General features: G+C 41.1%; 3 protein-coding genes across 3 annotated transcripts; 1 reads left to right on the top strand and 2 right to left on the bottom strand.

The window, feature by feature from the left end:
- Window positions 1-219: 219 nt before the first annotated feature.
- Window positions 220-2370, top strand: LOC114911851 (putative uncharacterized protein DDB_G0292636). The gene is made up of 4 exons (XM_029256028.1): window positions 220-314; window positions 975-1063; window positions 1278-1454; window positions 2203-2370. Exons 1-4 carry the CDS (start codon window positions 293-295, stop codon window positions 2236-2238), a joined length of 324 nt encoding a protein of 107 aa, XP_029111861.1. The 5' UTR covers window positions 220-292; the 3' UTR covers window positions 2239-2370.
- A 3807-nt stretch (window positions 2371-6177) lies between these two features.
- LOC114911930 (protein fantom-like) lies at window positions 6178-20099 on the bottom strand. Its single transcript, XM_029256445.1, has 27 exons — window positions 20015-20099; window positions 19841-19900; window positions 19435-19552; window positions 19114-19316; window positions 18373-18478; window positions 17644-17781; window positions 16550-16655; window positions 16385-16408; window positions 15780-15926; window positions 15419-15492; window positions 14943-15172; window positions 14057-14163; window positions 13904-13954; window positions 13167-13346; window positions 12488-12605; window positions 11579-12097; window positions 11108-11253; window positions 10489-10837; window positions 10146-10333; window positions 9689-9748; window positions 9158-9457; window positions 8613-8673; window positions 8337-8434; window positions 7793-7982; window positions 7408-7492; window positions 7052-7182; window positions 6178-6404 (listed from the first exon to the last, which is right to left on the bottom strand). The coding sequence occupies exons 1-27, from the start codon at window positions 20097-20099 to the stop codon at window positions 6178-6180; spliced, it is 4101 nt and encodes a 1366-aa protein (XP_029112278.1).
- Window positions 20100-22582: 2483 nt separating this feature from the next.
- LOC114911929 (E3 ubiquitin-protein ligase TRIM39-like) lies at window positions 22583-25161 on the bottom strand. The gene is made up of 6 exons (XM_029256444.1): window positions 24575-25161; window positions 24359-24454; window positions 24049-24282; window positions 23821-23968; window positions 23315-23341; window positions 22583-23148 (listed from the first exon to the last, which is right to left on the bottom strand). The coding sequence occupies exons 1-6, from the start codon at window positions 25148-25150 to the stop codon at window positions 22583-22585; spliced, it is 1647 nt and encodes a 548-aa protein (XP_029112277.1). The 5' UTR covers window positions 25151-25161.
- Window positions 25162-27121: the final 1960 nt, after the last annotated feature.

Below are 27121 nucleotides of genomic sequence, written 5' to 3'. Positions count from 1 at the left end.
CTACAGTGAATTAGTTATTAAAAGGCAATGAAAGTAACAATAACACAAATTCCAAAATACGTGTCAGCACGTCCTGTTTTGTATTTTTTTTTTCTGTGTATGCAAATGTTTTAGAAAAAAAAAAACTTCTTCCTGTGAAAACAGGTTCAGCAACTGCTGATTTGTGAACTGGGTGGGGCAGCAAGTGATTTTATCATTTACCCTTTAAACTGTAACACAGGTGTGGTTGTTCTCAGTTCTCCGTTGCGTACCTGTAGTTTGCACTGACCCTACTGCTTGACGGAAACTGAAAATGAGTTTTGATCTGTCTTCAGGTATTGTTTAATTTTTATTTAATCCATCTTAAGCAATACATTTCAAACACCTGATTTGACCTTACTGACTATATTCCAGTATTGTCTTAATTGTATAGTAAATTGGCTAATATCTTGTCATTGTGCCAAAAGCTCTGTATGAAGAATATAATCACTAATCCAATATTTAGCTTTAAAATGAAATCTAAGTCAGAAACACCCCATAAAATACTACAGCTTTTCTACTAAGCAGCTGTTCAGAAGCTCTCTAACATTTTCAATAATATTCTATTATTAATCGCAGCATCATAGTTACTGATCTATCTGGAAGATGGCACAACAACAATGTTTTCTTTTAGAGGTTTTATTAATCACTTTAAAACGATTATTTTAAAATAATTTTACAGAATCTTTGTTTATATGGTTTTATGAACCTCCATAAAGTAAATCTCACATTTGATACTGCATATTTTTTCAAAGTGACAGTACAAAAGACACTTGCAAGAAGAAACAACAACAAAAGGCATGTCTGTCAGCCAGCTTTTAAAATGTAATTAGACTGTAATGGATGTATTAAATGCAGCGTGATGTTTGGTGCTGACATTTTTGTGTTAGTTTTACAAAAAGTGATCTTTCAAAAGTTGACTTAATAATCGCAATACTTCTGTGTACGTTCTTGAGCTGTTGGAAGTGATGAGAAGATTGAGAAGCAATCTGGCCAGGAAGTAAATTCATTCTTTGGATTTGGAAAGAAGAAAGATGAAAAAAAGGTAAGCCCTCATGAAAATAAATATCCACAAATAATACTTGAATTATATTTATTGGCAGCTAGAAGTTATGCTACTCATTTCATGTAAAATTTACTGTATAACTTTCAATATGCAACAAAAGTATGTATAACAGTGATGCTGATATGGGAGATGATTTAAGAGAAGTTGTTTGATTTCGTGATGGAGAAGCTGCTTCGTGTGTGATGCCTTGCAGCATGAAACCAAAGACTGTGACAAGAAAGACAAAGACCATTGCAAAGGAGATAAAAAAGACAAGAAACACAAGGAACATGGTGAAGGACACAAGAAGAAAAAAGACAAGAAGCATAAGGAAGGTGGACATGAGTCTGATTCTTCCGGCTCGTCTTCCTCCAGTGATGGCGAGGGAAAGGTAATATAGACCAGCTCACTGTGGAAGGAGCCCCGCTTCCTTAAGCGAAGGCTTAAACAGTTTTCACAATTCTCAGATTATATGTCCATATCTACTCCCAAAGTTTACTTTCAGAATGGTAACAAAGAGAATGCCATGCTGGAATGTAGGTGTTGTAAGATCAGATAAAAAAAGTCAGGAGAGAAGGTCAAACTGGTTCTATAACCCTTGCAATCAGAAGGCATGGTTGCTGATGGTATCTGTACACATGCCCACAAATTATTATGCTTGACTGTATGAAATGATAAACATAGCTCTGCTTTTATTGGCAAGTCCATGATATCACAAAAAGAGTTGCTTTATATAATAATTATTTTTCAATATTCAGTAGTTTATTCATTTATTACTTTCTTTTATATAGTGTTATATTAGGAGGAAAGGTAGGTTTTTTAACCATTAATTTTGCGCAGAGACACAGACTGATGAACAAATCAATAAAATACTTGGTGTCATTTTTAAAATTTTGACAGTTTGATGTGAATTTGAGACATTTATGAGACATTTATACCACTCAGTGCACTTCATAAATAAATACAGGAGTTGAGGAAACTGGAATGAGACTGAATACATTTATAGCTCATAGATCTTAAATTAAACACATGGAATTTGTCATCTAGAAACATTAATAAATTGCAACTAGGGAATCAGTGCTGTAAGAAGGTCTTTTATTACTTAGTTCTCTTACCACAATTAATTTTTCTCATTTTAGAAAAAGAAGAAAGATAAACACAAACACAAGCACTGAGAACTCCACAGACTGTGAAGCGAGTCGACTTTTCATCTGACTAAGAAGTGGAAATCACTAAGTTTTCAGTAATATCAAAAATGGCTTTTATGGAATAAAAAAAATTGACAACCTACATTCAGCGTACTGTCGGAAGTATTTCTCCTTTAATTTTTCAGTGTAATCCTACTGATGCACAGATATTAGATATTACTGCTTTGGTGTCGCCTGGTTCAATGAATATAAATTAACAACTGTGAATGTCACTTCCTATTTACACCTTGGGGGGGGTGAGATTAAAGCCAGGTAATGACACACCTGGTTTGGGATCATAATCAGACCTCTATGGACCTGCTGTGACTGAGTCAATTGTCCTGGTGACACTGGCCAGTTCCTTACTGTCTGTGCTGCTGGTTTCATTTACATTTATTCATTTAGCTGATGATTTTTTCCAAAGCAACTTACAATGTTAATCTGTTTACCCATTTATACAACCACATAATTTTACTGGAGCAATTTTAGGGTAAGTAACTACAGCCGGAGGTGAGAGTCAAACCTGCAACCTTTGCAGCCTCTGGAACCTTTGCTCTAACCATTACGCTACTTTTTCATGAACATGAACATGTTTCATTTGTTCATCTCTCTTGTAAAGTTCAGTGTGTTTTCAAATCTCAAAGAAATAAACTGCCCTTAGACAGACCAACCAATGAACGTTTCACATTGTGAAAAGACAAGCGCGTCCAGTGGATGGCCTTCCAGAACATTTGTAACATTTTTAAAATACTATACATGCCATAAATTGTACTGAATCATAATACAGTTTTAGATGTGTGGCTGTCATACCAACTCACAACAACAGCTGTGACCTTTGGCCAAAAGTAACACTGGACACCACTGAGATCAGTGGAAAGTATACTTTTACCATGGTGTCCATCATTTACATAGAGCTATACTGTTCAGTGTATTGCATTGAAACTCAGTATATAAAACATAGCTTTTGTTCAGTCCACTACTGGTTCAAACATGATACAGAACTTTGGAAATGTGGTGTAACAGGTAAAGGTAAAACTCAAAAAACTGAAAGTACAAGATGACATTCTGGTCTCTTACTCTTCCACACTTAGGAGGACAGATGTAAGGTCTCCTTCGGTCTATTTATACAGTAAAGGAAGATGTTTACCATCTTTTGCTTTTAGTATCACTCAGACAGCCAGTTTTGCATTTTTTTTTCTTTACTCACACATATAAAATCCTTACAGATTACAACTGTCTCAGCTCTGTTCTCCCAGTGGACTCCTGTTATCCAATTCAGGCTACTAACAGACAAAAAATTTAGGAGAACTTTCAGAAAGGCCTGAAAAGCGACGCTTTGTTCATTGACTTGTCAGCAGCATATGACACAGTTTGGCACAAAGCTCTAGCACTGAAACTCCACCAAAGAATCCCGAACAAGATGTTAGTTAAGTTTATATTTACTCTGACAACCAACTGAAGCTTCAAAAATTACAGTAGTGAAGGACAGCAGTAAGAAAAGATTCCTGAAAAATGGTGTTCCCCAAGGATTGGTTCTTGCTCCCCTGCTGCTCAACATGTATACTGCTGATATACCAACAACAGCGCTCAAGAAGTTCATCTATGCAGACGACATCGCTCTATTAACTGCAGCATAAAACTTCAAAGAAATACAAATGTCATTAAGTTCTGATTTAAACAAATGAAGTGACTACTTTCAAAAATGGAGACTCAAGCTCAATGCCAGTAAGACTGTATGTAGCTGCTTCCACCTTACTAACGCATTAGCAGACTACAAATTGAAAGTTACATGCAAAAGGAATGCTATTCCTTCAAACAATTTCCCAAAATACCTTGGAGTAACACTTGACAGAACACTCTCTTATAAACATCATTTAGACCAACTGTCAAAGAAAGTAAATGCAAAGAACATCTTACTGAGAAGACTAGCTGGCCTCTCATGGGGAGCAAACTTCAATGTCCTACAAACAAATTCAATAGCACTCATATACTCTGCAGCAGAATACTGTGCACCAGTATGGGCTAGAAGCGGCCACATTAACAAAGTAGACTGTGCATTGAACACCACAGTGAGAATTGTATCTGGCTGCATCCGCTCCACACCAACGAATTACTTAACTTTTGTAAGCGGCATACCTCCACCTGATATCAGGAGAAATGCACAATGCAGATCACTAGCAAAACACTCCCTAAACGATAAAAGCTCATTGCTTTACAGTCACCTAACCGCTGTTACCTCTGGCCAACAAAAGCAACTCCGCCTGAAATCTCGAAGGCCCTTCCATCAGTGCGTGGTGCAGCTACTTGACAACAGCAGTGTCATGTCACCAAAGGCCTGGGGGGAAGCTGAGTGGCAAAAGCAATGGACTAAGGACAGTGGCTCATGGCTACACAGATTTATTCCAGTGCCGTCCTCTAAATCACCTGGAAGCCAGCTACACCGACACTGCTGGGAGCGCCGAAACCAACTATGCACCGGGCATGGCCGATTCAGGGCACACATGTACAAAATGGGACTAGTAGACAGCCCTGGATGCCCATGCGGAAAGCAGCAACAGACTGCAGAACGTTTGCGGGCTTACTGCCCCTCGTACACAACCACACCAGTCGATTTGATGAACATTGATGACACAGACGTTAAACTTTGACTACATGAAGCCAACTTTACAGCTTAAAGGTTGCCTTCTGTTGCTGAAGAGCTGTCTTTGATCATACGATAAATAAATACATCCAATTCTGTTTATTTATTGATCGAATTTGAAAGAATACATAGAAATACAGGTGATGTCATTTTTGTTGTACATTCTGCCTGCAAAATCTCCATCTATGAATAACACGAGGACAAGACTGTAATAGACTGTCTCTAGGAGTCACTAGAAAGCGGGAGTGTATGTGAGTTATGAATGGGAACAGGTATCTTTTTATGATGTAAAGGCCAAATCTCATATGTGCATATTGAGTGACTGCAAATTCACCAATAATGCATTTAACTCTTTAACCAGTATGTATCCCTTGTAATAGCACAGGTTTTAAAAAATTTAGAACCACTGCCTGTTGAATGAGCATAATCATAAGAAGGTGTTTGGGTGTCTTTGATAATGCTGGAATGTCATTTAATAATGCCATATTTTTTATTTTGAGACTATTTTATGACTTTAACAGAACTCAGTGTACGAAATTATAAAATGCATTTCTATATTAAAAAAAGATTGCATATTTGTAGATAGGAGGGGTGCGGTGGCGCAGTGGGTTGGACTGCAGTCCTGCTCTCTGGTGGGTCTGGGGTTCGAGTCCTCCTCGGGGTGCCTTGTGGCGGACTGGCGTCCCGTCCTGGGTGTGTCCCCTCCCCTTCTGGCCTTACACCCTGTGTTGCCGGGTAGGCTCCGGTTCCCCGTGACCCCGTATGGGACAAGCGGTTCTGATAATGTGTGTGTGTGTGTGTATTTGTAGATAAGGATACCAAAATAGCATTGTCTCAAGCACAACTGTCATTCTATTTTTTCCCCATTTGCTTCCATTCCTACAGCATCACAGATGAAACTCAAATTTCTTGGGTCAGCTTGTCCACTGGATACAGCAGTTATATGTTTGAATCCCACTCTTTACTGTTACTTTGAACCCACTCAGTAAATCCATCTGTCAATTATTTACTAATTTGGTAATGTAGTAGTATATTTAATAGTACAATAAAAGTATTAATATAACATAATTATTATTTAATTAATTATTTAAAAAATATATATATTTTTTCAAATCATTCTAAAACATGCGGATTATCCACACCTCCACAGTTCCTGCTTTGTGCTGAAGGCTTTGGAAAAATACACTTCATGAGGATTTCAATTAATAAATTTTAATACAAGTATTACAGGCCCTTTTTAAGAAAGACAGATGCTTAAATTTACAAAATATATACTTAAATTTGTTTTAGAAGTCACGATAATCATCATCGCTATTATTATCTGCTCGGACAGGCTCCACATCTTCTTCTTGCATTCCACCCTCTTCCTCTCCCTCTTCTCTGTCCTCCTCTGCCTCCCTGTCTCGCTGGCTCTGGAACTCCCAGTATATCCCCGTCAGGGTGTGAGCCGCCTCCAGAGTCACCTTCAGCTTGCCGACCACCTCCACATCCACCCCATCACCCACACTGACAACTGGCCCATGGGGAGTTTATTAAGAAAAAGAGAACAGTTTTAGGAAATACAGGAAACTCAGAAAAATCAAATTACAGAATACACTGTACATTAAAAAATGCAATAGTTCAAACATCAATATTTAAGTATAGTTTTCTCATAATTTATTTCTTTAAGTTTCTTTTTTCTCGTTAAGTCAGAATATTTCAGAAAGAAATCAGACTTCTGTACATTTTCGAAATTGTTTTACATTTGGGTTTTAGCAGGTAAACTAACACAAGATATTTTACATTACTTGCATATTTTACATTATTTTCTATGAACTCCTATTTATATTTTACCAACAAAAGAGAATTTAAAGGAAAAAAAGCACGACTATTTAGCTATAGCTGAGGTTCTGGGCTTCACTAAACTTTCAATGGTCAACCTCAATTATGAAAGAATTAAATATGAGTTGAAATTCTATTTCTATTTTATCTGTAATTCATTTTGTTCTGTAGAAATTCAAATGCCTTACTGGTATTGAGAAATGAGGTTGGCTACATGGGGAGTGTCACAAATGGGGAAGAAAGTAAAGACAAAGGTAGAGGGCAAAGGCCAATGAGAAAAGGTCAGTCAACTACCCACTATTACCCTATAGTCTTTCATTATTTCCAGCAATATCTTACTGTCAATATCACGCTCAATGACATCAGTTCCTGTTAGGAGCAGTTCCCTCAAGTCCAGGTAGGCATAGCCAACATCTACACACTCCTCCTCCTGCTCATCCATAGGTTCACTCACCACTGTGAACTTCAGCCTAGATTGACCCACAGATTTGAAGAGTATGAGACATCAATGTTGAAACCACAGCAGCTCCTGTGTCTATTGATCTGCTAGGTATATTAAAATAACCATAATATTAGAGTAAAATAGATAGTGAACAGTCATGTAACTGTTTGACGTGTGCCATTATAGTCAGACACACACTGGATAGTTGTCATAATCGATGAATCAAGGTTTCTAAGCACACACTGCACAGTACCTCCCCTGGTTGGGATCAGTGCCTTCCAGCATGGTGTAGAGGTACTGTCTGAGTGGAGCTGCTTCGGCACCATCCACATAGATCACTGGTACACAAGAATGGAAGAAGGATGTGAAATACCAGAAGAGAAATGTATATCTATCACAGCTCATACCTATTATAGTGAGACAAGCTAAGAGAGGTCAACAATACTGACTCATATAATCAGATCAATGCCTGAAAAGCACACTCAAAAGTTTGTGTTATTTTCACTAATAATGTTGTGGCTCTCATGAGTACTTTATACATTTCCAAATGTGAGAGAAAGGGCATGCTGAAAGAGTTTCTGGGACTAGATACAAGTTCTGTACACAGAAGCCCAACACAATCAGATCAATATACGCACCTCTTGTGAAGTTGTAGTGTATTTCCTCCCCGGCAGTTGGTTTCCGCAAAGACATGGGGGTCTCCGTGGTCTCCATAGGGACGTCCAAAAGGCGATACTCAACATAGACACGCTGTACTGATTGATCAAGGGCAACACGAGACGTTGGATGGAAAGAGAGAGAGAGAATCTCCACTCGCAGTCTGTTTCCCTGATGAAGGACACGGGAAGAGAAAGAGATCAGTGTTTAAGGTAAAACTCTTGTCTGGAATAGTCCAGGATAATGACATCTTGAAAAGTGGGTAAATGGAATCAGGCATTCCAGTCACTGAGTCACATGTTCTAATCAGTTCAGATGTGGATTTCACCTGATCTCTTATGATGTTGTAGGTTGAGTAGACTGTCTTGTTCAGTAAGACTGTCTTTATTTACTGTTATGATGATCAGGTCACATTTTAGGAGTCATTCATGCTGAAATTCAGATAATTCGAAGTTTTTTCTCACAACTATATTGCTCTGGTCTTACTCTCTCTATGCTTTCATGCCCAGCCTGTATTACCTGTACCTTTGAAATAGACTGACGAGGTTGTGGTATGATGACAACATCACTGCCAGAGGATGCTCTTGATTCGCTGGATTCCATTACATCACTATCCAGGCGATCTGTGTGGGGAAAGTATACATAATGCCATAATCTCTGATAAAGGTGTCAATATGACAGGGTTTTTTTTTTTTAATTTGATAGACCTTATGGTGAATTTAAAGTATACAAGATACCAATAAATAATTTACTGTTTTCAATAGAATGAGAGGCAAACAGTAAAGTAGTCATGTTTCTCACTTCTCCATGGTTCCTGTGCTTCTTCCTTTGCCTGCAGTTCCTCCTCCAGGGACACGCCCTCCTATGTGGATGGTTGCAGACAGACCTGGTCAAATTCTTCACATCAATGTTAGAATTTTGTTTCCACATAACTTCTGATTTTTAATTCTCTCTTACTTTTTTGTGTTTCCAGAAACCCTCATTTTCCTGTAGGAATCCCTCAGACTCATGTCTAGACTATCTTCTAATCTAGTCTTCTTCTCTCCCTGCTGCTAACTGAAATTACCCCTTTTCCGGTCCTAATTTACTCTTACGTTAGATTTACTTTTAATTTTTCTCATTCAGTCTTATGAACCTTCTTGAGTATCAGTCTTCTCTCTGACTTCCTTATTGAGCTTAGTTTAAAGTTCATATGCTTGGTTTCTCTCGGTAATGTTGGTTGGTTTTAGACAATTTTTATGAGTATCTTCATCTCTTACTAATCCATCCTGTTGTACCTGAAGTAATGAATGAAGTAGTGCCAATGTGCATACAGAGTATTACGTTAAAACACATAGGTCAATCACCTCATGTTTTGAGCCAGTTAAGGCATTTTTTCTAGAACCTGGGGAAGGGGGAAGGGATGCTGCCTTTACTGCCATGGATGATATGAAGGGTGTGGATTGATCTGACACCGAAGACTTGAGCGGTGTGGCTCTCTTTCTGGCAGGAGATTGGAAGGGTGTGGAATGATCTCTTTTTGGAGTGAAGAGGGATGGTGCATCTTGTTCACTTGATGGCAAAGTAGGGGAGCCTCTATCTTGCCCATGTGATTTAGTAGAGGTGGCTTGTTTGGATCTTCTCAGCCTGAGTTTTGGAGGCATAGGCTAGGAGCAGAAGCATCCATCATATATTAGAAAAAAGTACCAGACATTAAGCATTATTACATATGAGTCTGTATGGTGGATGTTTCATCTTTTTCCCCACACTGAATGGTGTATTAAAATAGTCTTGCATGCATGTAACAGTGTACCCTTGGTTCTGTGCAGGAGTGCATGTGTGTGTGTGTCTGTGTGTGAAGGTTTATCAGTGACAATGAGCAGATGTATGTGACTGACCTTCCTCTGTATCTCTCTGTGCACAGCATCCACCTCCAGTGTTGGCAAAGCTACCTTTGACTTTGCAGTAAAAAAAGACAAATTTTTGTTAAGAATGAAATGAAAATCATAAAGATTTTCATTAGCATGCATAACTTCACAATGAGTTTTATAAACGAAAATGGTAATTCTGAGATGTAATTTAGGAAAAAGACTTCTGGGCAATTAATGAATAAAATGAGAATAATTTCTGTAATGTTCATGTAATCATCAAGATCTGTATTTGTAATTAATAAGCTAACAAACCTAAATGAATTATAATTAATATCCATAAAGTCCACCTTCAAAATGTTATTCCTTGTTTACATGCCACAAACCTGAAGTTTTTAAAACATTACAGTCAGAGTTCTTTTAACTTATGTCATGAAACCCAACTGTACAAACTGACACACATATGTAAAGCCAAATATCGCTTCACCCTGGGTTTGGCGATGGGTCTCTGCAGAGTTTTGCTTTTCTCTGTTCTCCTTTCCATTTGTCTTTCATCTCTGCCAACATCCGTCAACCTCTGCAGTGCTTCCGGCGCCTGGAAGGGGTATCTCCAATGGAGGGACACTCTCACCATACCTCTTGGGCTGCCACCTGTATCCCTGAGCACAAAGTCTCCTGGAATTTACCAAAAGCAGAAGAAAGTCACTTGGAAAAAAGGAGGAGAAAATAAGAGCTGGTTGAACAGCAGATCAAGAGAGCACACTTGGAGAAACTGGAATTCAGTTGAGAACAAACACCAGTTTGCTGAGTTTCAGAACCAGTGGCCCTACCTCTGATGTGTCTGCCCATAGCCAGTGCCCTTAGGGGGATTGGACTCTTGGCCAAGTAGGATGGTGGTGTCCTGTCATCGCTGTCATCAAATACATAGACCCACAAGCTGCCTTCCTGAAGGTAGGCCAACACGTCTCGGGTCACAGCCAGCGGGTATGAGGCGGAGTCATTGAACACAGGATCCGAGGAACAGTGAATAGTAGCAGTAGCGTGTGGAGGCAAGTCATAGAGACGGTACAGCAAGTAGGCATCCGGAAGTAGTCCTGGCCAGCGTGCCCTGAGGCCCACACATCGCTCCATCAGCACTTCCAGCTCATTAGGAATTCCTCCACCGAAGTCAAACATCTTCTTTGAGTGGAGAGCACAAATGGTCATGAGCCATGTTTAAGGACATGGGAAAAAAGAGGCTATTCAGTAATTCAAAAGCAAATTGGAGTGTGGATGTTTGGCTCTATAGGTTTGGAACACTGTATATTAATCTTCTATCAGACTACATTATCAGTTGTTACTTCATATATCGTACCCAATGAAATTTTATATTTCACACCTAATCATACGTTGTGGTGAATGTAATAGAAAGCACCCTGCAACTGCCATCAGAGTGCCCTGCATGGTTACCTCTTTTGCACTGTCCTGCCAGGTCAGCGTTGCCCTCATGCCTGGGAGTGTGTTTGTCCATCTGTCCCCCTGTCTTTCAGCTGGTTCTACCGGCTGATACAGACGCACCCAGAACTCCAGTACTCCCACGACTTCCTCATCCCGACCTTTTTTGGAGGTTTGAAAACTGAAATGTTGGACCTTATACTACCATAATATTACATTAAAGTACAGTACCAGGAGTACAGTGAAAACACCTATAATATTAAATATATGTAGTGATGTTACTTCACACTCCTCTGACTTCAGAAGATGTGGTTCAAGCCCCCTGCTCTTCTACAGTTCCAGATTCTGTCTTTGCTAGAGACAGTTTGACGTCCCCTCCTCTTTTACAGGCAATTCCAGCTCCTCCTCCCTCCACAAATGCTGTTATAGGCACATTCTTCGAAACATGTTCAACTCAAAGATGATCATGTGGTGTTCAGCCCTCACCTGTGATGTTGGCCCTGCCAGTCACTCGCTCACCCCTCTTCGCCACAGCTCCAGACAGAGGGATCCAAGTGATGCCACAGGTAGTGAACTTAACCCCACCGAGTGACTGGTGGAGTTCCACCCTGACTCCACCCCCTCTACCTATAAGCCTATCAATATCCCGTGGGGATAGCGGGTAGCGGGATGTGAAACCATAATTGGCCTGGGGTCCTGATATGAGAGGAGTGGCATGCATCTCAAAGTCCAAAAGGGAATAGGTGCAAAATGTCACAACCTCCTGGCCAACACCTTCATGCTTGCTATCTTGTAACCCATACTTCATGGTTCGAAGCCCCACAGGGGTGAAGCTGGCACCCCTCAAGTGAATCTCCAGCAAAGACTCCCCTGCTTGAAGTTGTCCAAACGTGGTATCATATTCTGTCGATTCAGCCGCTTCCTGAATGTCACCTGACCAAGTGTACTGAATTGGAATTGTCCGTTTGTAGCTCTTTGGGCTGTAGGCCAAGTCTTTCAGTTGAGCTAAAGGCAGGAGAGAATCAGACAGACAGGCAGCTGTAAAAGCCCAACCACACAACAGGTTGTGGCCCAGTTCAACTCAGTTGTGCCCCATTCTCCAGCAAGAACCAATCACGCATGGATTATAATTCATGACATGACACATTTAATAATTAACTACACACTCAAATTCTGTATGGAAATGTACCTTCAGTATGAGTTAATAGTGATAACACTAACCACGCAATATAAATAAAATAAATAAAAACAAGAAAAAATGGTATAAATCACAGGTTCATTAATTGCATGTAGTAAAACAGGAATCACAGACAGTAAATTGCGCATATTTTAAAATATCATAGATTAAGCTCTTGATGTTCTCAAAAGTAAAAATTGTAACTGTGTTTTTCTCACCCTGTAAAGTAGTGATCCTCTGGGCTCTTCTCTCCAGTAGCTTGTCCTTCTCCATCATCCTCTTTTTGTTCTCCTCTCGCTCCTTCTCTGCTTTTTCCGTCAAACTCCTTAACTCTGACTGGTGTAAAACGGGAGCGGTTTTGAAGTTCATACACTTGGGGTGACATATTTATATATTATTTGGAAATCTATTTGTTCTGGAACATTAACCCCATTCATTCAGCAACATACTTAATACAACAGTCTGCATTAAGTTCCTTAAACTTTGTAAGGATAGTTGGCCCCTCCTCAGATTTCTAGCAATAAAATATCTTCATTATAATGAGTTCTCCATCCAAAACAAATATTGCTGAACTATATGTTTACTTGTACATACACAAGTTATAGGGGGGTGCGGTGGCGCAGTGGGTTGGACCACAGTCCTGCTCTCCGATGGGTCCGGGGTTCGAGTCCCGCTTGGGGTGCCTTGTGACGGACTGGCGTCCCGTCCTGGGTGTGTCCCCTCCCCCTCTGGCCTTACGCCCTGTGTTACCGGGTAGGCTCCGGTTCCCCGTGACCCCGTAAGGGACAAGCGGTTCTGAAAATGTGTGTGTGTGTGTGTGTGTACACAAGTTACTAAGTATATTTTTATTTTGTATTTAGTGTAAATGTGTTCTTGTGCAAATGCAACTATTTGCACCTGAAAATCACTGTTGATGCGACTTTGCAACAGCAACATTTCTCTGGTCTTCTGCAGCTCTAAAACCGTCTCCGCATGTGAGGCCCGTAGACTGGCCAGTTCCCGGAACTGTTCCTCCGATGTTCCATCAGCTCCTGGGAAATGGAGTTTTTCTTGCTCCTCACGCTTCAGCCTGAAAGCCTTTTGGATCAGGGAAAATTATTACATTCTCACCCGGCTCAGTAACTAGAAACTGTATTACTTTATTATGCGCTATTATTATGTGGTATTTATTGTTCAATAAAGAGGGGGTGCGGTGGTGCAGTGGGTTGGACCACAGTCCTGCTCTCCGGTGGGTCTGGGGTTCGAGTCCCGCTTGGGGTGCCTTGCGACGGACTGGCGTCCCGTTCTGGGTGTGTCCCCTCCCCCTCCGGCCTTACGCCCTGTGTTACCGGGTAGGCTCCGGTTCCCCGTGACCCCGTATGGGACAAGCGGTTCTGAAAATGTGTGTGTGTGTGTGTGTGTTCAATAAAGATCATGAAGTGCTGTTTTTAACTGACGGTGTGCGTTCCTAATGCTGATAGTGTTCCTTTTACAATTCTGAATTTAAGACGTTATATAGTTGTGTAAATTAGACCCCAGAAATAAACATTACTGAAATTTTACTACTCCTGTGTCTGATTCTTCAAGTACAAATTTATGCTATTAATGTTAAAATAAAAAGTTTGACATTACAGTTTACTGAACAACATACACACCTTGATCTGCAGAAGTGTATCGCTGAGGTCCTCCACACTCATGTCAAACTCCTGAAGGAGACAGAAGGACAAAAGGGGAAAACAGAGGCGATAGAACTTCTCACCAAGAACGATACGTCACAAAGACCAGTTAGTCTGTGTTCTTTGTGGTACCTTTGTCACAGAGTCCAGTCTTCCTTGCAGTGATGCCACTTCCTTTTGGTAGCACAGGACCTCCTGTTCTAGGGACCAAATCTTTTCCTGCAGTTTCTCTGACATCTCTGTGATGTTATATGAAGGGATGTCTTTAAGCACTGAAGAAATTATACTTCGCATAATAAATTGGGGGGGGACTTTGTTTATGAAGGACAGAGAACAGCAAACTATGGCTGCCCTTGATAGACACAAGGGCAGTCTTGCAGTAATAAACCAGTACTGAAGTAATTGACTATTACTGAAGAGTGTATGTCTCAAACATATAAAGATATGTAAGTGTGCAAATAAATATAGTAGTTTTAAAGTAACTAGAAATCTGCCAATGTGTACCCAAACAGACAGCACTGCTTGAGAGTATATGAACCCTACAGGGATGGTCAATATTCTTGTACAAATTATTAAACTTATAAAATCTAAATGTTAAATCTTAAACATATAAATGAATAAATGACTATTATTTACACCCCTGAATCTTGGTTTAACCGGTTCAACTTGGGGTTCACTTATTTTTACACCTGCACTACTTGTGTGTTTCTACCACACACACGATTTCCTCTAAAGCAACATGCAGTACGGAATTAGTCATTACACACCTATCACATGAGAAACACTGATTGTCATAAAAAAAAAAAAGTTTTGTTGTAAAATTAACGGACATAAGGGTTTCACAGCAGCCCCGTATAAACACACACAGGTAATTTTAAGATAAGATAAAACTTTATTCATCTCGAAGGAAATTCTTGTGCCAGAGATTACTCAAACAGATTAACCACAACAATTAAATATAAATATATATTTGAATATATTTATATATACATAAATATATATAAATATATTTGCTGACCCCTGTCACGTTGCTGCTCCTCCATAATCCTCTCTTTCTCCCATCGCATCCTCTCCCTCTCATTCTCCAGCCTCTCCTTCTCCTCCTGCTCAGCTCTCAGCTGCTCCTGCAGCCTGCGCTGCTCCACACTCCACCCATCCCCTTCCATCTGCTCCTTCTTCTGGTGGCCACCAGACTGCTTTTCCAGGTGCCTGTCAGGCTTATTCTGCTCATCCTGGGTGGACATGGTGCTGAATGGGAGAGCAGGGAAAGCAAACAATCTATGAGAACAACATGGAGATGTGTCTACCTGCGATTTTTACAGCCTCACTTCGACCATACTAGAACTGTATGCATTTATGCCTGTGATTATCTGAACAATGTGTTCTAATGTATATATGTATGATAAACATTTTATTTTGGCACTTCTTTAGTTAGTCGTTGCCAAATGACACCAGCAGTGCACCTATCTGTGTGCCTCCCCTCACAAAATTCACCTGTGCAGCAGTCGGTCATAACTCTCCTTCAGCAGGTCCCTCTCCCCTTCCAGGTCAGCCACCCGTTCTTGGAGCTGAGAAACAAAGAAATGGACATATATTTATATATCTAAGAAGACTGGACAAAGTGTGGAATGACTGTACTTTCACAGAGTTGAAAGCAGATAAAATTAAAGATGGACAATGATATTACACATTTTATGATTCATTTAGTGTAGCATGCTCTTATAAAGCATATAAGGTGGGACACAATTTATGAGTTCTCATTCCACTAATGCAATAACTGCAATGAATATGTAAATAAGTGGACGGATGGACGGACGGACAGACGACAGACAGACAGATAGATGTGCCGCAGTACCTCCTCCGAGGCTTGCAGTGAGAGGGTGGCAGTAGTGAGTTGCCCTTCCAGAGTCAGTGCCTTTAGTCGTTCTTGTTTTAGCTGCTCCGTCAGTTCCTCAACTTTATTCAGTAGGATTTGCTGACTCTCTTTAAGTGACTTTTGACTCTTCCACAGAGGTTAAAAATAGATAGATAGTTCTCCATTGTCAGTAAAAGTAATTTCACCTTTATTTAAAGTATTAAGTTAAATATAACTCATAAATCAATGCAACGTAATTTACAACATAAAATATAATGCGTAATAGCAAATCAGCAAAATGTAAAAAAGAAAAAAATCTCCATTAAATTGTGAAAATGAGAAGTTATACAAAACACTACATCAGCTCTTTTTTATTTAATAAATGTTAATCTTATCAAAATTAGGATTCCGATTTTGAAGTAATTAGAAACACGCCATATGAAATGACTGTTAAAATGAAAATGTTATTTTCACACTTGATAAAGCAGCTAATATTTCCTGTCTATTTACAAGTTGGGTATTTTGGTGCAGTCTGAGTGTATCACAGAGAGATCCCTGTTCTTTACACCATTTTGAGAGGTGTGCTGTGCAAACATCCCTCTCACCTCCTCCAGCTGGGCTTCGTACGTCTGTAAGGGAAGACATTATGAAGGCTGAGTCAGTTTGGATCAATCACACCATTTGCGTCCCACCAAGGGAGCTGGTTCTGCCTCCCTGGACAAGAAGTTCTCAGCAATACGATCACAGACCACGTTGCGTTCAACCCTCACCTCCTGCAGCACGTTGAACTTCTCCTGCATAACCAGCAGCGCAGTTCCCTTCTCTGAAAGCTGCTTCTGTAGTCGAATTGCATCCACATTCTCCTTTATTGCCATTCTGTGGGGGGAAGAAGGAACTCATATGTGACACAGACAAGGAGGCACAGGCATACAAGAAATATACACACACACACACACACACACACACACACACACACACACACACACACACACACACACACACTTTCAGAACCGCTTGTCCCATACGGGGTCACGGGGAACCGGAGCCTACCCGGCAACACAGGGCGTAAGGCCAGAGGGGGAGGGGACACACCCAGGACGGGACGCCAGTCCGTTGCAAGGCACCCCAAGCGGGACGCGAAACCCAAACCCACCGGAGAGCAGGACTGCGGACCAACCCACTGCGCCACCGCACCCCCTTCTTGCAATACACCCACACCCAAATGTTTAAAAAAAAAAAAAAAAAAAAAAACAAAAAAAACCCAAAGTACTGTCTGAAAATTACTTCTATCATTTGATTAATTTGAGCAAATTTGTTTAATTTTGTAACTGTGTAAGACAGAAAATTAAAGCACGAGACCACTTTTAAAAATTGGTAATTAAAATATTACACAAAACAGAGTACATTACTATGTATGACAATAAGGTAAATTGCCACTTGTTCATTGTATGAACGGAGCAGCTGAAAGTGTTGCAGTCAGAGCTGCTGCCTTTGGACCTAAAGGTCACAGGTTTGAATCTCACCTCCGGCTATAGAGCCCTTGAGCAAGGTACTTACCCTAAATTGCTCTAGTAAAATTACCCAGCTGTAAAATTGGTAAATAGCCGTTAGCAGCTTAACATTGTAAATTGCTCTGGAGAAAACCATCAGCTAAATGAATAAATATAAATGCATGACTTACTGTACCAATCCATGTAAACTTACCATTTTACATTTTTTTACACCTATTCATATAGTTGGGTTTGGTGAATCTATTCACTCTGCGTTGCTTAGAGTGATCAGCAATACGGTAAGTCTTGGGATCTTAAGGTTTACGTTACATTAACATCCTTTACTGCTTCCAGACTTGGCAATATTTTCACACCTGTGTCCTTCTGCCTGCTGTTTCCTCAGCTCCCTCATGGCATCCTCAAACTCCCTGTCCCTCTCTCTCAGCGTGTCCCTCAGGAAATGGGTGGCAAGTTCCAGCTCAGCCATCCTGACCTGCTGTGTGTCTGTTCCACTGGAGCTGCAAGACCAGGGGGAGCCACAGGGGGAGAAGAAAGGAGCGGGATGAAGAGCGTCAGGGAGGGGAATTACGGGAAAAAGGTCTGATGGACCTGACTTATTTAATGCCCTGTGCGTCCAGGATGGGCTTTGGAACTGCAACCATAACTTGGAAAAGTGGTTAATGATAATGAGTGAGTGAAGGTGTACATTAGAATTCCCATAATGAAATACATACACACAAACATTTTCTGAACCGCTTGTCCCATACGGGGTCACAGGGAACCGGAGCCTACCCAGTAACACAGGGTGTAAGGCAGGAGGGGGAGGGGACACACCCAAGACAGGACGCCAGTCCGCCGCAAGGCACCCCAAGCGGGACTCGAACCCCAGACCCACCGGAGAGCAGGACCTGGTCCAACCCACTGCGCCCCCCCATAATGAAATAGTTGTGTTCATTTATAATAGTGACTTACCTGTATACTGGTTAAGAAGAAAACAGCAGTAAGTTTAAAGCATTAAGTTTAAACACACAAAGGAAAATTGGTTTTACAGGATATTCCAGCCTAGTTTATTATGTACAATGAACATTCGTCAGCGAACTCACGGTCTTTCTATCTCTCCATGAGTGTCTTCTTGGTAGCTTAACTCGCAGCGTGGTGGTGCTGTTTGCGCTGCCCGCCGGACTTCACCCCCTCCACCTGGACCTCTTCCTGAAATAAAACATGAAAGTGATGCACATTTATGCACGCACACACACAGGCACAGAAAGTACATAAAAAGCTGGTGCTAAGAATATCATGATTCTTTCCAATTCCAGAAAAAAAAAAAAAAAAAAAAAAACATTGTCTATGGAGATTTAAATGTTTGAAAATCACTTTAAATTAATTAAAAATGAATTTAATTTAAAAATTTTAATTAAGCGATTAAAAAAATAAAATAAAAGAAAATCTTTCATTTGCCCAGTAACCACTTTCTTTTTTTATTCTGGAAAATATACCAAAAAAATAATATCGTCATTCCGATATCTGTTCACCTAAGGTCAGCTCATGTTTAACTGAAGTCTATGAGCATATACAAAGTCAGAGTGGGGCAGTGCTGTGTAACTCCAAATGGTGCACATCAAATCTTTCACTGAAGGTCCAGCTTTAAGAGAAGGACTCTGTTTTCATGTATATGACACATAAAATGCCAAAACTGCATGTTGTAAATCCTGGAAATTACAGGGGATGTGGATGCATCTGTATACTGTAATTTGGTGTAAATAATTTTACTTCCCATTACCCTCCCTTGGTATGTGATCCCTTTAGATCCACAGCCCTTCTGTTGAGACAATGTCTCCCCCTACCTTTAGGACGGTAGTGGCTCCTGCCCCCCAGGTCCATGATGTGCTGCCTGGCCAGGTTCAGCTTGCTCTGCAGCATTCCTTTCTGGCTCTCTAGGGTGGCCACGCGTGCCTCCAACTCCTGAATGGTTTCATCCAGCTCCCTCTCCCGTGCGCCAGCTGTCCCAGGACGGCCCCTCTGAAGACGCATCAGCTTCGTCGACATCCTGAAGAAACACGGGCGTCGCCTACCGTTGATCTTGATCAGTTTCTGCCATCAGAACCAGAGCAAACTGCATACCTGGATCCAGGGTGTGTAGTTTTTCTCCCTGTTTACATCTGTACCTGCGCATCTTCAACTCCTGAGCACGACTGTGCTGTTTCAGCAGAGTGTTCTCTTCTTGCAAGCGAAAGCATTGATCCTCCAGCTGCTCCCTTGGAATATGGAATGTGTGGCGGCGATCTGGAAACATGCAATGAGAAGATTCATTAATGTATTCATCATGAGTACCCTCCCCAGCATGGTCACGGTCATCCCAGAGACCCAAGGCATTGAGGGAGGATACACCTTGGATGGGCATCAGTCCATGGCAGGACAATCACAATTCACTCAATGCACACACAGTATTAGCACTTTAGAGTCATCCTAAACTCTTATCTGTTGACTGTGGGAGGAAACCAGAGCGCATAGATATAAAAGAGAAGTGAAAATGGGGACATGAAGTCAAACACCCCCCGTTTCACAACTCGCCTTTTATCTTCAGCACCTGGGGCTTCCTCCATGACCTCACATCCCTGGTGGAATCCGTAGCTTTGAAAGGCAATTAGCAAGTAACAGACATGAACACCAGCACTCAAAGTCAATCATGGCTGCTTGTCAAAAACTTCCACGTTTACATGCTGATAAACACAAATTTTCACTTACCAAGTAGTGCAGGTATCAGCCCTCCCCTTGAACCCACATCCCTCACTGGGAGGTCTCCAGCTGTCTCATCCACAGCCAGTGGCATTGCAAGGCAGGCTGAGCTATAGGTGGGCTGTACTGACAACACTGTCATCACCACACAACAAAATTAGCATACTCTGGTATTTAGTTGTTCCAAAAAAAGTCCAGAAAATACACACACACACTTTCTGAGCCACTTGTCCCATATAGGGTCACAGACCCTACCCAGCAACACAGGGTGTAAGGCCAGAGGGGGAAGGGACACACCCAGGACAGGACACCAGTCCATCACAAGGCACCCGAAGTGGGACTCAAACCCCAGACCCACAGGAGAGCAGGACCCAGTCCAACCCACTGCGCCACCACACCCCCCAGTCCAGAAAATATTTTAAAAGAAATCCCAAATGTTTTCCAAAATCAATAACTGTTTTTATTTACCCAATCAGTGTATAATCCCAGAGCCTTTGCACTTTCTCACACCCAGAAGTCATACACAGAAAATACTGAGCTGATTCACATGTGTAATATCTAACACAGGGAGAACAATATAAATATTTACATTTAGCTGATGCTTTTCTCTAAAGTAACTTACAATGTGAAGGTTACAGTTATTTACCCCTTTATAGAGCTGGGTAATTATACAAGAGCAACTCAGGGTAAGTACCTTGCTCAAGGTAAGGCTCAAACCCACAACCTTTAGGTCCAAAGGCAAGAGCTCTAACCACTACACTACCAGCAGTCCTAACTATTACATCAGTTTAAGAATTCTTGTGTCCTGTAGAATTGGGCTAATAAAGAGCACTCACAGCAAAGCATCTGCTGCCCATATTTGCAAACGAGATTAGTGTGTGTCTGTGCAAATAAAGCTTAAATAACTCAGGAATGAGTGAATAACAAATACAGATGTTGAAATGCGAAAAGCAGTTGTGCATCGTGACATATGCACTGTATCATGGAACGGTGGAAATCCAGCAGACTAATCAACAAGCAGCCCTGTCAGCCAAACCCCATCAGCCAATGGGCTTAGAGTGACACAAGTTGTCCAAAGTGACAACACAGCTAGATAAAGTAAATGCACCCACTGACCAAGAAAAAATACAATTATAATTATCAAAAATATTAAGTATAGCTAATTATATTTAGTTGTTTTATTAAAAATGGTCATTTTTAGTATTACATTAAATTAATTATATAATGACACTTATAATGACAAAAGAGGCACAATTAGATTAAATTTATATTTACTATAAATATAAGATACGGTTCATTGGCACTATGCTGTGAGGGGAAACTGGTGAAATTACTTGATCTTAATATCTCACTATATTGCGTGTATTCCATCTCAGCTGGGCTCCGTAGATGAGCCCCGGCGTTCAGTGGACAACATCAGGTGAGGTCAAGCTAAGAGACTTACCTGTTTCGAAGAGAAGGCGAGCGATGACCAAAAATGTGAGGAAAATTCAGATCAGTCATCCGTGTGCTCTGACAGTGCGTGACACTGTTTTTAGCACAAAGCCACAGACATAAGCCCCACCCCTTTTCTCCCCTACAAATAATCCCTGGGAAACACACAGTCTGCTGTGAAAATGGTTGAATCAGGAAACTACAGAGGTGACAGTTGAGGTCTGTCCTCATGCGAGGTTTGTCAGTCCGTTGGCCTGTGTGGTTAACATGAGTTATCTTCCCGTCGCCCGTTGCGTCACCCGCACCCTCGGCCGCATGCGGACAGCTCCTCAGTCATCGTGTGGAACCCCTCCCCCACTGACCGGCTCGCCAGCCTGTTGCTGCAGCACTAATCTGATCAGCCTGTTTATTCATCTGTAGCCACCTGTGTCTGAAATAAGATTATGAGGGATGATGTCTGGACAGGAAAGGGTGAATAGTACCTGGAGAACAAAGGGGTGCGGTGGTGCAGTGGGTTGGGCCGCAGTCCTGCTCTCCAGTGGGTCTGGGGTTCAAGTCCCGCTTGGGGTGCCTTGTGGCGGACTGGCGTCCCGTCCTGAGTGTGTCCCCTCCCCCTCCAGCCTTGCGCCCTGAGTTGCCGGGTTAGGCTCCGGTTCCCCGTGACCCCGTATGGGACAAGCGGTTCTGAAAATGTGTGTGTGTGTGTGTGTACCTGGAGAACATGCAGTGGGTGTACGGATGGGTAGGTGAAGAGGGCAACGATTTTACCACAACGTTGAACCCCATGAAGTGTGTAAATACGAAGGACTTAGTTTTCAGTGCCACTGTTTGCAATTTTACATGAGCGAGTCTGTCAAGAAAGCAAATATATGTTTATTTTCCTGTAAAAACATACACCTTTACCAGGATTATTTTTTTTTCCCCATTTCTTAAATGTAAACCAAAAAAACTTCACTCTCGTTTGACAGTACATAAAATAGAAAAACCACAGGACATGAAAAATTAACAATAATCTCATGTCACAATATATTAACACCAACAATTGGCCTGAAGTTCAAATTCTACAAAATCTCACCAACTTCACATTCTATAAATCTGTCTTCACTTGCCATTACTTTTAAAAACAAACAAATTACAGCTGCTTTAGAGTATAAATTCATCTCCTCCCTTGTGGTTGATAAGGGAAATAACAAGAGGAGCCCTGTTATTTCCATCATCGTTCATATCAGGGTTGAACAACGGTAGTAACTTCTCAGTGAAGTTGTAACCAGAGAAAGTGTAGATATGAGATCTGGCATCAACGTTGTAAAAGGAAACCTGTCCCTCCTCACAGTCCACATAAACACCCAGTTTACGGGGCTTCTCGTGCAGATGAAGGAGCACAGCCTGTTCGTCACAAGCCCTGTACTCATTGCCCCTCCTGAGACACACGGTCCAAAAGCCGTCCTCTGGGCTCAGACGGACCACACCTTTCCTCTTGACCGACACTCTGGCCACGCCCAGATCCCACGCAGTCTTTCCCACCACCTCCACCTCCCAGTAGTGCCTCCCCGAAGAGAAGCCCTCTTTCCCGAGGACACAAGGTGCCGTGTCAAACCTCTCCGGGTTGTCAGGAAAACATTGCTGTTTGTCTCCATCCTTCACCTGTTTCCCATCTGCAGAAACATCAAGCCACGGGTTTGCAGTCCAGGGATCCAGAGTCACGTCCCCTGTTGGAAAAATACAAACATGTGTCAGTACTCAGCATGACACTACATGGTGAGCTTAAACATGATAGGCAGGAAAATACTGACAAATAAACAGACTGTATTATTACAAAGTCGCTATAGAGCAGCAGTGAATTTTTATTTACTAAAAAAAAAAAATTGACTATACCTGCATAACAAAAGATCCTCTTGAGCTCTATTTGGGTTTTTAAAAAAAAAATAAAAATCAACTTTTTAGAAGTTCTCAGGAAAATCATCACAATGCTTTATCTTGAGAGCTAGCATTTTTGAACTTCCATTTCATGCATTCATTACAACAAAGCAGCTTTCTAGTTCAAAAGGAAACTGACAATGTCACATGCTGTGAGTTGGTGTCCACCCTACATTGGGCACCAGTCCATTTCTGGGCACTCACACAAACATCTGTTTGGACTCAAAGCAATTCAGAATGAACAAAATTAAATTCAGAATGTAACAGGAATAAAGAGAGAAACCCAAAGTGTCTAGGAGAACATGCAAAGCCCACACTGGCAGAACTACAGCTGCATTAGAACTCATAGCTCTGGACCTGAGAGGTGATGATTCCACATACCATCTCAGCAAGGTACTCATCAGGTACAACATCAGGAAAAATTTAATAGAAAAAAAAAAAAAAATATATATATATATATATACCTCTTTCGGAAAGTTTGTGCTCTAGAGTGTTGAGATGATTCTCTATTGTCGTCACAGCAGCTCTTATGGTACTGATGCAGAGGTCAGCATAAACCGTGATCTCAGACCAGTCCATGGTGTGTGGAGGGGTGCAAAGGGATGAACACCTCTAAAACAGGAGGCAGGACACAATCATAACACATCTGGAAAAATTATATTGACCAAGGAGGAGCAGCAGAGTTCACTGACCTGTAGAACATGGATGTAGTCCTCAGTGTTCGACAACTGGTCCAGCTCAGTGTTCCTCCTCTGAAGCTCAATGATTTCCTTCTCCAGCTCCTTAATAAGTCCTTCAGCCCTCCTCTCAGCTATTCTTTGCTTCTCCTCCAGCTTGACAATGAGCTCCACTTGGGTTTGTTGAATGGCTTGTATTAGATTGGTGAGGACCTGGATTCCATCCTCAATCTCCTTCTCTGTGTTGACCTGATGGTAAAATATGGGTAGCTTTGAACATCACATACTCTGATTTGGTATAAATAAGCACAACTCTTAGACTTACCTTGCTGAGCTTTACAGACTCTTTAATCTCCTCTAACTTCTTCACCCTGTCTTGAATCATCTGCTGAACTTCTGCTTCAGTCTTCCTCAATTTAGTCTGTGTACAAAAATCAAACTGTTTTACTGTACTGTTAAAGCACAGTGAAATATTTAGTTGATTGAAATACAAATATATGGCAATAGGATAAAATCACAGAGTTTTTTTTTTTTCCTTCACCTTCCTTTCTGTCCACTCCTTCTCCACTGGGACAGTGTTATGGGTCTTGTGGTCAGTCTCATAGCACAGCACACACACACACACTTGGTCATTCCTACAGAAGAGCTCCAAAGACCTCTCATGCTTCTTACATATTCTGTCTTCAAGATCATTGATGGGATCAACGAGCTTATGCCTCTTCAGTGTTGCTACCCTCTGATGGGGCTCAATATGGGTCTTGCAGTAGGAGGTGAGACACACTAAGCAGGACTTCAGGGCCTTGAGCTTCCTTCCTGGGCAGATGTCACATGGCACCTCCCCTGGTCCAGGGATGGATACATCAGATCCACTAGCTGTCATTCTCTTGAACTGCTCAGCCATGTCTCTGGCAAAGGTGTTATCACAGAGCTCTGGTCTTCCAAGGAAGTTCTTTTCACACTTGGGACACAGACAGTGGTCACCTTGTGCCCAAAAGCTGCTGATACAGGCCACGCAGAAGCTGTGGCCACATGGAGTGGAGACCGGGTTGTTGAACACCTCAAGACACAGGGAACACGTGAAGTGCTCTGCCGACAGGAGTGTGCTGGGCGATGCCATTGCTGAGAAACAAAAATACCCCGTTAAAGAGGAAGTTGTTTATAGTTAAACGCACTCTCTCTTCCTTCCCGTGTGCTGTTACGCAGGAAGCCCGACGTGACCCAAAGCTGTGATGAACATTGCGGGTATAACGGTTCTTCATTTTCATATGTTTAGAAGTGAATGGAAGTCTAAATTTTAGCATAAGTAAACACATGGTGTAGAAAAAAGTAAATGTTAGCAGTTATAGTTTAATATAGCAGAAGGCGAAAGATGAAAAAAACTTTATTACATGGTATTTCTCCTATAATATTACTGTATTATACACTATAATATTAGAATACCATTACATAAAATACCATGTAATATAATATTACATGGTATTTTACATAAAGTATACACTCAGTATTCTCCTTTACAATAGAATTTGATGTGAACCTGTTCTGCAAAACAACACAATCAAGAATAAAATCGTACATAGAGGGTGGAACACATATTACCACCATATTACTGTCTAAATCGGTCACAGTTCACTCTGTCTTTTCTCAGACATTTATGAATAATATAAATAACTTCACATGATGGTATAAGTTCCAATAAACTTGTCTATACAACAAAAACATAATGTAGTATGTGTTGGTAGTGTGGATTGTTTTTAAAAGCATTTTGAAACGGGTCATGATTCCACAAAAGCAGCATGAGCATTGGCATTTGCAAACTAGTACCGTTTTTGAATTTCATTCTCAATCAACTCAAATGATGAAAACCCAAAATGCAATAAAATTCATAAAGATAAAAAGCAGAGATGTTAGCCTTGTTGTCTGAATACAACACTTGATAGTTAACTATTTTAGGACTAAAAGGACCCAGTTGAAAATGAAAACCCAAAAGTTCGTGCTATAAAAGTTAGTCTTCAAAACATCTTGACTGGTCTTAAATTAAAATAATGAACGAAACCAGAGCAGGTAAGTCGGCAACCAAGCGATGCGGCCAAACGCAGTCTGTGGCAGACTGACCACCTGGGCCGAGTGATGGCCAAGACATGACTGATGATGATGGTTTAGTTGATTTATTGAAACTAACTTGACAACCTCCACCAACGTAAGAGCTGGTGTAAAAAAAAAAAAAAAAAAAAAAGACAAATATTTAACATTTAGCTTCCGTTCAGTCCGGCAATATATTATATATATATATATATATATATATACACACACACATACATACATGCCAGAGAGTAACAGAGCCGTAACCATCTCATTTCCATGGACAAAACAAGAACAATTACATCAACAAAAAAAAAAAAAAAAAAAAGAGAAAACATTTACAACAATATACATGTACAAATCTTGTGCCTCTTCGGAGGGTTGCGAATCCTTATATTAAACAAAATTATTTAGTTCTTGCAGCACGCAGCTAACCACAAGTTGGGATAACATATCTGCGCGCCAACCGCATTAAACTAATTCGTCGAATCTAAATGCAGGCCTGGGTGTGTCCCCTCCCCCTCCGGCCTTACGCCCCGAGTTGCCGGGTAGGCTCCGGTTCCCCGCGACCCCACATGGGACAAGCGGTTCAGAAAGTGTGTGTGTGTGTGTGTGTGTGTGTGTGTGTGTGTGTGTGTGTAAATGCAGGGCTCTTGGGAATACAAGACCGTGTCAAAATAAAAGCCCCCTTATAATGACCGTATGCCATTGCAGTTATATGACAAAATAAAAGTACAAATACAAAAGGAAAAATTTTACGAAAAAGGTATTCACAAAGGAAGACAAGTTTTAAACATCAACTGGGGTCCTTTACAGTCTGCGTGTAACGGATATCAGTGGTGTGTGTGCGCACCATATTCACACTAGGAATTCACCTTGAATAATAAATAAGCATGAACTGTCCATGACTCCATACATTTGCAGTTAACTTATTTATACACCTATTTTAAAACACCTCAATATAAAATGTACCTTCATGAGATAAAAAGCCTTGTACTTTTAACCCAGT

The sequence above is a fragment of the Scleropages formosus genome, chromosome 11, assembly GCF_900964775.1.
Source record: "Scleropages formosus chromosome 11, fSclFor1.1, whole genome shotgun sequence".
NCBI classification, from domain to species: domain Eukaryota; kingdom Metazoa; phylum Chordata; class Actinopteri; order Osteoglossiformes; family Osteoglossidae; genus Scleropages; species Scleropages formosus.
This window is presented reverse-complemented; position numbering and strand designations above follow the sequence as displayed.

What these genes read in the sequence shown, in the direction of transcription:
- LOC114911930 (XM_029256445.1), bottom strand. Translation starts at nt 20,099, where the DNA reads ATGCCACTGGCTGTGGATGAGACAGCTGGAGACCTCCCAGTGAGGGAT. An exon ending in GACCCATCGCCAAACCCAGG is followed by an intron (nt 9,749 to 10,145) that starts GTGAAGCGATAT and finishes TTTACTGCAAAG; the next exon opens with TCAAAGGTAGCTTTGCCAAC. An exon ending in CTCGTCAGTCTATTTCAAAG is followed by an intron (nt 7,983 to 8,336) that starts GTACAGGTAATA and finishes GTCCTTCATCAG; the next exon opens with GGAAACAGACTGCGAGTGGA.
- LOC114911929 (XM_029256444.1), bottom strand. Translation starts at nt 25,150, where the DNA reads ATGGCATCGCCCAGCACACTCCTGTCGGCAGAGCACTTCACGTGTTCC. An exon ending in AGGAGTGGACAGAAAGGAAG is followed by an intron (nt 24,455 to 24,574) that starts GTGAAGGAAAAA and finishes TTTTGTACACAG; the next exon opens with ACTAAATTGAGGAAGACTGA. An exon ending in AGTCTGTAAAGCTCAGCAAG is followed by an intron (nt 24,283 to 24,358) that starts GTAAGTCTAAGA and finishes TTTTACCATCAG; the next exon opens with GTCAACACAGAGAAGGAGAT.
- LOC114911851 (XM_029256028.1), top strand. Translation starts at nt 293, where the DNA reads ATGAGTTTTGATCTGTCTTCAG. An exon ending in AGAAGAAAGATGAAAAAAAG is followed by an intron (nt 1,064 to 1,277) that starts GTAAGCCCTCAT and finishes GATGCCTTGCAG; the next exon opens with CATGAAACCAAAGACTGTGA. An exon ending in CCAGTGATGGCGAGGGAAAG is followed by an intron (nt 1,455 to 2,202) that starts GTAATATAGACC and finishes TTCTCATTTTAG; the next exon opens with AAAAAGAAGAAAGATAAACA.